General features: G+C 30.1%; 1 protein-coding gene across 1 annotated transcript; it reads right to left on the bottom strand.

Moving 5' to 3' along the window:
* Positions 1 to 2,566: 2,566 nt before the first annotated feature.
* On the bottom strand, positions 2,567 to 7,037 carry Ctr1B (Copper transporter 1B). The gene is made up of 2 exons (XM_075292236.1): positions 6,673 to 7,037; positions 2,567 to 3,304 (listed from the first exon to the last, which is right to left on the bottom strand). Exons 1-2 carry the CDS (start codon positions 6,742 to 6,744, stop codon positions 2,834 to 2,836), a joined length of 543 nt encoding a protein of 180 aa, XP_075148351.1. The 5' UTR covers positions 6,745 to 7,037; the 3' UTR covers positions 2,567 to 2,833.
* Between the last annotated feature and the right edge of the window lie 3,465 nt (positions 7,038 to 10,502).

Raw genomic sequence — 10,502 nt, 5'->3', positions numbered from 1 at the left:
TTCCTTCAAGTGTGGGGCAAGGAAGGTTGCCTCTTCGTTTATAACTATCCCCCACTTCTTTTGTAAATTTCAAGAAAACTTAAGATTTTTTTTGCAGTTTTAGAGGAGGACCGCCTCCCCGACCAAATATCGAAAAGTGATATAGCATATCTTTTGTAAACGTCCCAGAAAATGTCAAGCAAATTATAAGCCTAAAGGGGCGGCCTCTCTTCCGTCCAAATATCACAAAATCAGGTATCAAATATTAATAATCGTAACCTCTCCCCAGTCCTCTGTAAATTTCAAGTAACTCGGTAAAGTTAAATTGTTTCTCTGTATGTTCTTAAGTGAAGCGGATGTCTCCCTATGCCCTTTTATTTTTATTAAAAAATCAGGAACCTGATATAAATTTCATAACCTCACCTATTTTTTCCGTAAAATTTCAGTCGGGGGAGTTTAGTTTTGTTTTCACTGTACTTTAAAAATAAAGTCTGTCAAAGGGGTGGTCCCTCTCCCCGACCAAATATCGAAAAATAATGTAGCGGATTTTTGTCTAGATGCCAACCCCAACATTCAATGAAAATTTCAAGCAAATCGCATAATTTTGTTCCAAGTTTCAAAAAGTAGGGCACCCCATATTAATTCCATAACCTTACCACATGTTCTCTGTAAATCTCAGATAATGTAGAGAATTTCAGTTTTTTCACTGTACTTTAAAAAAAAGTCGAACAAAGGGGAGGTCCCCCTTCGCCACCAAATATCGAAATATAAAGTAGCGGATCTTTGTCTAGATGCCAACCCCAACATTCAATGAAAATTTAAAGCAAATCGGTCAACTTTGGTCCAATTTTCAAAAAGTCCGACAAAGGGGAGGTCCCCCTCCGCGACCAGGTGTCAAAAAATGAGGTATCCTATTTTCACCACACGAACGCCCCCTACGATCTCTGAAAGTTTCAAGTAAATCGGTTCAGCCGTTTCGGAGCCAACTCGGAACATACAAACAAACAAATAAACAAACATAGATTGAATTTTATATATATATAGATAGATTTTTTTTTCAAAATTTTATGTGTATAAAAAATTTTGTCAAAATTTTATTTGTATAAAAAATTTTGTCAACATTTTATTTGCATAGAAAATTTTATCAAAATTTTATTTTTATAGAAAATTTTGTCAAAAACTTATTTTTATAGAAAATTTTGTCAAAATTTTATTTCGTTTTGTTTGTTATTGTTGGTTTCTCTTCAATCATTATTGTTGTTTTTGATTTCAGCTTAAAACCATGGATTGACTAAACTACAAGTGTAGCTTAACCAACAGAGGAAATTTGATTTGAGTTTGGCAAAGGAAAAGAGATATGCTTGCAAATTTGTTTAGGCAGTAGCCGACTATCAAACCTTTTTTCATAAGAAATTTTTGGAAAATTTAGTGAAAAGTACTCTTAAGCTCAAAATATACGTTTTTTGTACTTTTGTAAGCGATTGACAAATTGACGGTTGACAAAGTTTCATGCAATATTGAATGTATGCTGGTCCCACTAATACCTAAAGTTGTCTCAATCTTACGATAGGTCACATGACAATCTTGCAATATCAGTTGCCACACAGCGTCAGGGGATTCGGGAACAACAACTTCCCAGCAAAAAAACTTACTCATTTTTCTAGAAGCTTATATGAATAAAAGCATTTTCTGCATTGCGTTGCATTTATATTTGACGTGGAGCAAACTATTCTTCAGAATGTAATGTGCAATTTAATTTCACATCTAAGATGCAAAGAAAGAATCGGGATTCTGGTCCATTGCGGATTGGATTGATTCCAAAATTTCAACGAATCGCGATCAAGAGAACTAATTCGTTCTAGAAGTCTTATCCCTTAATAAAAAGAAACGAAAAGAGAAGTTCATTAATGTGGTATCACAATGGACTGAATAGTCTAAGTGAGCCTGATACATCGGGCTGCCACCTAACCTAACCTAATAAAACGAATCGATTGGGGAAGCAGAGTGGCAAGTAGTGCTTCAAAATTTAATTGATTTCTTACTGCACTGCCTTTTTTGGAAATGTTTTTGCTGGATTATTTTGTACGATCTTAAATAAATTCGCCTTGGTGTGAACAGCAACCAGTGTTGCCAATATTTTTCTGGCTCTTGTCTCCAAAATAAAATGTTGACAAAATTTTCTATAGAAATAAAAGTTAGAGGAAATTTTCTATAGAAATAAAATTTGGACAAAATTTTCCATAGAAATAAAATTTTTACATAATTTTCTATAGAAATAAAATGTTGACAAAAGTTTCTATAGACGTAAAATTTTGCAAAATAAAATTTTTTGATGGGGTAGTTTTTTTTGGTAAATTTTCAAAATTTTGGTAGATTATTTTGGACACGAGTAGCAACCGAGGCTGCGGGACATGTAACATACATTGTACTGGTGCTTTGTTTGTTATCAACAACTGGCAACGTATGCTATTGTTTGCAAGATTTTACTGGGGAAAAAATCTCGAGCAAAAACTTGCAATTTCTCTAATGATGAAATCGAAAAGATGAATCGTTCAAGTTGTTAAAAAAAAACACACACACACACATATTGTACGTTTCATAGAAAAATTAAAGAGTAAATAAAATTTAATTGTATAATACTAAAATACCTTAATTAAATTATAATATGGCACTGTAGAATTCAAATCTAAATCTAAAGCTTAATATCACATTCAAAACATTTTTCAAAATTAAAATGTTTTTGTTTGGATTTCGTATGTCTTTGCAAAATTCTTCAAGTCAGTAAATATGGCCTTATATTATTTAAGATTTAATCGAAAACTCGTAAATATCCATTGGATTCTCCCTGTTATTCTCATTGACAGCATTCACTCTCATAGACATCCTGTTTAATCCAGCCGAAAACAAAATAGCCCAGGCCAAGACCCAATACCACAGCCAAGCACAGCCAATAGTTAAAGGTCATAAAGACCAACATCAGTAGATAGGATATAACAATTTGGAATAGATTACAAAATGTCTGTATCAAATGAGCTGGCGACAATATACGCTCCATATAGGTCTTCTCACGTATTGGCATCATTGTTGAAGTGGAAGGTGCATGACACGAGTGTGATGTTGCCGAAACACTTTTTGCTTGCAGCTCCAAGGCAACACGTTCGGCTTCTTTGCGTACCGTTTGTCGTAGGAAATATTCACGCATAAATTTAATTGCCTCATATATGAAAGCCACCAGGAATATAGCCAAAGCGGAGAGGACAAATTCCGCCACTGTACTGGCAACCCAACCATCCCAGAGTATACGTTCACAGTGTCCGGCATGGAACTGAAAAACAGAATGAAAGTTATGGTGTTGTTAGTTTTTGTTTTTTTTTTATTATTCAATATAAAAAGGAAAATATTCGACCAATATGGGGTGACAAAAGTTGTTTTCTTTGCGCCCCAAAAAGAGGAAAATTCACGACAATAAAGCTGAGAGGATATCCCAAAGATTCTGAGGAGATTCTCGATGAACTTTCTTAGAACTATTATTGAACTGTTCTCAAAACGATGACATACTAGAAGCTCAGGTCTACTGGGCACGGTTGCCACAGTTGGTAGAATTCTACCAAAAAAGGTAAATTTTTTACTGTTTGATAGATTGGGAGAATTCTTGATGTTTTGCAAAATAGTTCTCTTCAATTAAGAGGTACTTCCCAAATTTTCTATAGAAATAATATTTTGACAAAATTTTCTATAGGAATAAAATTTGGACAAAAATTTCTAGAAAAATACAATTTTTACCAAATTTTCTATAGAAATAAAAATTTGACAAAATTTTCTATAGAAATAAAATTTTGACAAAATTTTCTATAGAAATACATTTTCAGAAAAATTTCTATAGAAATAAATTTTTGAGAAAATTTTCTATTGAAATAACATTTTAACAAAATTTTCTATAGAAATAAAATGTCGACCAAATATTCTATAGAAATACAATTTTGACACAATTTTCTATAGAAATAAAATTTTGACAAAATTTTCTATAGAAATAAAATTTTGACAAAATTTTCTATAGAAATAAAAGTTTGGAAAAATTTTCTATAGAAATAAAAGTTTGGCAAAATTTTCCATAGAAAAAAAATTTGACAAAATTTTCTATAGAAATACAATTTTGACAAAATTTTCTATAGAAATTAAATATTGACAAAATTTTCTATAGAAATAAAATTTTGACAAAATTTTCTATTGAAATAAAAAATTTCGACAAAATATTCTATAGAAAAAAATATTGACAAAATTTTCCATAGAAATAAATTTTCGACAAAATTTTCTATAGCAATAAAATTTCGACAAAATGTCTATAGACAAAAAAATTATAACATTTTCTATAAACATAAAATTTTGACAAAATTTTGTATACAAATAAAATTTCGACAAAATGTTCTATAAAAAAAAATATTGAAAAAATTTTCTATAGAAATAAATTTTCGACACAATTTTCTATAGAAAAAAATATTGACAAAATTTTCTATAGAAATAAAATTTTTACAAAATTTTCTATAGAAATAAAATTTGGACAAAATTTCTGTAGACAAAAAAAAAAATGACAAAATTTTCTATAGAAATAAAATTTTGACAAAATTTTCTATAAAAATAAAATGTTGACAAAATTTTCTATAGAAATAAAATTTTGACAAAATTTTCATAGAAATAAAATTTCGACAAAATTTTCTATAGAAATAAAAGTTTGGCAAAATTTTCTATAGAAAAAAAAGTTTGGCAAAATTTATAAAATTATAGAAATAAAATTTTGACAAAATTTTATATAGAAATAAAATTTTGACAAAATTTTCTTTAGAAATAAAATGTTGACAACATTTTCTATAGAAATAAAATTTTGAATAAATAAAATTATTTTTGTTTAGTAGCTTTTTGGTAAAATGGTCTCAAAATTTTGGTAGATTTTTTGTGGCTCCAGTCGGAGAATGTAATATTCTGCCTTTTGTAAACACAATGAGAATTAATTGTCATTTTTAAACTTTGATCAACGGATACAGGGACAAGTAGAACTACTGCTAAAGGACTGACGTATTGTAGTCACCGCAATTTTTACCCGATTTGCCTAAAATTCAAAATCTAGTGGTGTTTAAGAAACTCTAATAGGTTGTGCGAACAAAATTTTATTTCTATAAAAAGTTTTGTCAAAAATTTTTTTTCTATAAAAAAAATTCTGCCAAAATTTTATTTCTATAGAAAATTCTGCAAAATTTTATTTCTATGGTAATTTTTGTTTTTCAAAATTTTATTTCTATAGAAAATTTCCTCACAATTTAATTTCTATAGAAAATATTTTCAAAATTTTATTTCTATAGTAAATTTGTTCAAAATTTAATTTCTACAGAAAATTTTCCCACAATTTTATTTCTATAGAAAATTTTCTACATTTTCCTTTAAATTTAACGAAAAATATTGTAGGGGAAATTGTTGAGAACATTTTTTTGGTAATATAGGGGAAATAGGGGACTTTTTTGTTCTTGTAGGGTAAACCAAAAATTTTCCCCTGTGACACTACATCCCAGCGTAATGAAATTTTCTTTATTTCATATATATCTCAAAAAAATTTAAGGGTATAAATTTCAAAAAGCTGAAAAAAATTTTTTTCTACACTTCTCAAAAATATTAAGAATGAAAAACAGCATGGTTAACATGATAATGATTTGGTGCCAATGATTTCCTTTACTTTTAGTTAATTTTTTGCTTTTATAAGTAGAAAGAATTTCCGAAATATTAATTAAAAATACAAAAATGTCAGTTGTGAAAATGTCGCCATTATTTCAATACGCTTTATGGAAATCTCAAAAAATGGAATACAATTTATTTAAATTTTCGCTCGAGGTAATTACTTTTTCCCAACAGTTTAATTTGTTTTTCTATGTAAAAACCCCCTACACTATCCATAAACCAATCCACTGTATAGTACATTCCACGATAATATGTTATTGACTTTCGAGAGCTTTGTATAAAGAGTTTTGTAAAATAAAGAAGATCAACTGAAAAAATATAGTCTCCGCACTTAAATCCCGAGAATGTATAGTAAATTTCCGGAAAAACCCCCTACACTACCCACAAACCGGTTCACCCTATTGTACATTCTACGATAATATGTTATGCTATTGACTTTCGAGAGTTCTGTACCAAGAAGAGTTTTATAATATAAAGAAGATCAACTGAAAAGTTCTCGTTCCCTAACTTAAATCCCGGGGGAAAACCCCAACACTACCCATAAACCGATCCACCCTATTGTACATATTACGATAATATGTTATTGACTTTCGATGGTTCTGTACCAAGAGATAAGGTTGTAAAATAAAGAAGATCAACTGAGTAGATCTCGTATTTATAAAAAATCTCTTTAATAGCTCTTATAATCAAATATGATTTGATAACACAAAGAGAAGAGAATCAAAAAAGAGAAAGAGAGCCAAATTACTTATAATAATATCAACGGCAATGCCTTCAATTAAAATAAGCCACAAATTTACACCTATACACACACGTGCATTCTCATAGCAAAAGTATTCTCATCAATTATGTGCTGCTCTTAGAAATTCCAACACATAATTCAATTAATTTTTAATTCGATATACTTAAATATAGAGAATAAAACGAACATATTATAGTAAAAATCGTATTTGTTTTTCATCTACTTACGGTCATTATCATGGGACAAGAAACTTTTCCCTCTTCGCCAGAACCCGAGCCATGGTCATGATCGTGATCCATAGTAAATTTTTATTATATTTGCTGTCTGAGGGTTTATGAATTGAAAGGGGGGCGTGGGTGGGTGGTTGTAGAGAACACAGACTTTATAATTAGTAGTAGAAACGTTACTGTGGACCACCACCGAACAACTGTCTCGATGCCACCGATGACGACGACAACAATAACAAACAAATAAAATTAGGTGAAACTAACTGGAGCAACAAACGAATCGTAACAGTAGTTAGTGGATTTCAATTGTAGCAGAAGTCACTTGCCGCAAGTGAAAGCTAATCGAATACTGATTCTCGGCATTAAATTGTTGAGGTCTTTTTAAAGCGTTCACACTTCGTTCTATACACCCAAAGGTTTTGTTGTATCTTCGTTTACTGCCTATCTGCCTGCTTGCTTGAGTGATTACTTGACAATTTACCTGTGTGTGTAGGTTTGGCATTTGCTAGTACGCGTTTCTCCAAATGAAGAACGATCAAAAACCGACACAAATGCCTCGAATATAAATAAACAAACGATTTAATCCATACAGATAAGAGACCTTTCAAATGAAACACAAGAGCGAAATGAGTCAATTGAGTTGAGTTGAATTGAACCTGAGAACAAATGAATCGCAAAGATCCAGAGAGTGATACAGAGAGGGAGGTAGAAATTTAAATATGAAAAACCACAAAACCCTAGTTGAAACCAAGTGTTAGCAAAATATGTTATTACTTTTAGTGAAATTGGATTCATTTGTTCTTATCATGAAATTTATATCGAATACGGTTAATACGTTGTTGGGAAAATCAACATTTTAGGTACATTAAAAAAATAGTTGAAAATCCTTTAAAGATGTATGTATGAACACTCACAAAAAAGTGAAACCACCAGGAAAGGAAATTTTGGTTAAATATAGAAAATTTTGTTTAATTTTAGAACATTTTAACTAAATTGTATTACAAACGCAAATGTCACGACAAAAATAAGTAAATATTTTCCAAAAAATTATTAGACATAATTATTATTACAGCGCAGTTCACGATCCTCTCATAGAAGAAAAAATTAACTAAAAGTAAAGAAGAAAATCATTGGCGCCAAACCATGACCGTTTTAACCATTCATTAGTTCATTCTTACTATTTTTGGGAATCGTACGAAAATTTTCATTTGTTTTAGTTCATATTGAACTTATGTGTACGGTCATTGAACTTTATACTCACGTTTAGTTCATAAAATTTTTGAGACATACATAAAAAAGGAAGATTTCATTAAGCTGTGGAAAATTTCGAAAAAAATAATAAAATTTAACTAACTTTTTTTCCAATAAAAATAAGTAATATTTAGCGTTAGTTTAACTACGGAATTTTTTTTCTGTGTATTTTTTTCACTTATTAAAGAAAATTTTGCAGATTGATGGGAAAACTTGGAATTAAAAATTGCAAAAATGTCTTTAGTAGCATATGAAGCTCATGATGGGCACATTATTATTAGTAAAATTTGCAAATAAAAAAAATCTGAACTATTTTGTGGGAGATACGAATTTAATAAATCTTTATACTTCATGTGTGTATAATTTTTCCGTCTGTTTTAGTTAATTTAGTTAACGGACACAAAAAATTATTATAGTCTAGAAAACATTCTCAAAACATAATAAATCCGTTAACTAAAATAGAATTAAATTGGCTTTAGTGAAATATAGGGTTCACTTTTTTGAATGAATTAACCTCCTTTTCACTATATGACGCTTAATTTAGGAGAAATAAACAAAATATGCTTTTCATATAAAAACTTGCATTTTTTAGGATTTTTATTACATTTTTGATTTTTTTTTTTTGGGTGTCACGAATTAATCTCCTTTTCGCTCTAAGACGATTAGTTTAGGAGATATGAGCAAAAGAAAATTTTCATATAAAAATTTTAATTTTTTGGAATTAAAATAATGGATGCTTTGGGATTTAGAATGACGGACTTTTTACTTTTGGGTAGTGATTGCGAATTAACCTCATTTTCGGTTTGGATTCATTTATATAATGGACACAACCAAATAACATTGATATTTCAAAGTCATTAGAGTTAAGTTTTAAAGGAGTAAGAAAATTATCTTAATTCGTTCCAATCAATCGAAGTTCTACCAATTCACTAATCGTCCCAATTTTTGGCTTCCTTATAAGAACGAAAATACTAAGCAGCCTGGTCATGAGTTATCGGGTAGGTGAGGTAGGTCTTACGATTTGAGTGTTTCCAAATAAGTTTTTACCGGATGTGCAACATGTACACGGATGAAAAAGACTGTTTTTCATATGTTTGGCTATAAACATTATATGTTTGGAACACAAATTTTTAAACACAATATTTTTGAGTGCAAGCATATAATGTTCATAAACTAGCATAACATGTTTGGGACATATATGTTAATATGTTAGGGACATAAAATGTTTCTAAATATAATATGCTTGGATGCAAACATATATTAATTTAGAAATAGCCTATAAACATATATGTGTTTAGTAGCTTGGAGCGCTATTTAACAGGGAGCGATATTGAATTAAGTTGGTGGTTGTTGCTTGTTATTACAAAATTAACATTTTATTTTTCCTTGGGCAATTGATCAGCTACTTCTTTGATCCTTACAAACTGTGTGGTCCGCTGTTCGAATCCCCGTCCGGCAAAAGGTAAAATTAAAATAAAAACAAGTATATACGGCCGTAAGTTCGGCCAGGCCGAAGCTTATGTACCCTCCATCATGGATTGCGTAGAAACTTCTTCTAAACACTGCCATCCAGAATCGAATTACTTAAGTTGCGGTAACGCTTGCCGATGGCAAGGTATCTTAAAACCTCCTAACACCATCTTCTAAATTGTATGTAAGTCCATACGTGGTATATATTAAATCAAAAAAGATCGATCCAATACCTTATAATTCAGTTTGACAAAGTAGACATAAAATTTTGACAAAATTTTCTACAGAAATAAAATTTTAACAAAATTTTCTATAGAAATAAAATTTTCACAAAATTTTCTATAGAAATAAAAATTTTGACAAAATTTGCTATAGAAAGATAATTTTGACAAAAATTTCTACGGAAATAAAATTTTAACAAAATTTTCTATAGAAATAAACTTTTGACAAAATTTTCTATAGAAATAAAATCTTGGTAAATTATTTTTGGCTCGAGTGGCAACCATGATTATGAACCGAATAAAATTTGAACAAAATTTTCTATAGAAATAAAATTTTGACAATGATGAAAATTTTAATAAAAATTTAACAAAATTTTATCTAGAAATAAAATTTTGACAAAATTTTCTATAGAAATAAAATTTTGGTAGATTATTTTTGGCTCTAGTGGCAACCATGATTATGAACCGATATGGACCAATTTTTGTGTGATTGGACCAATTTTGGTATGGTTGTTAGAGACCATATACTAACACCACGTTCCTAAGTTGAACCGGATCGGATGAATTTTGCTCCTCCAAGAGGCTCCGGAGGTCAAATCTGGAGAACATTTTATATGGGGGCTATATATAATTATGGACCGATATGGACCAATTCTGGCACGGTTGTTAAAGATCATATACTAACACCATGTTCCAAATTACAACCGGATTGGATGAAATTTGCTTCTCTTGGAGACTTCGCAAGCCCAATCTGGGGATCGGTTTATATGGGGGCTATACATAATTATGAACCGATGTGGACCAATTTTTGCATGGTTGTTAGAGACCATATACCAATATCATGTACCAAATTTCAGGCGGATCGGATGAAATTTGCTTCTCTTTGAG

The sequence above is a fragment of the Haematobia irritans genome, chromosome 1 (assembly GCF_050003625.1).
Source record: "Haematobia irritans isolate KBUSLIRL chromosome 1, ASM5000362v1, whole genome shotgun sequence".
Taxonomy (NCBI): Eukaryota; Metazoa; Arthropoda; class Insecta; order Diptera; family Muscidae; genus Haematobia; species Haematobia irritans.
The sequence above is the reverse complement of the archived record's forward strand: the minus strand, read 5'-3'. Positions and strand labels throughout refer to the sequence as shown.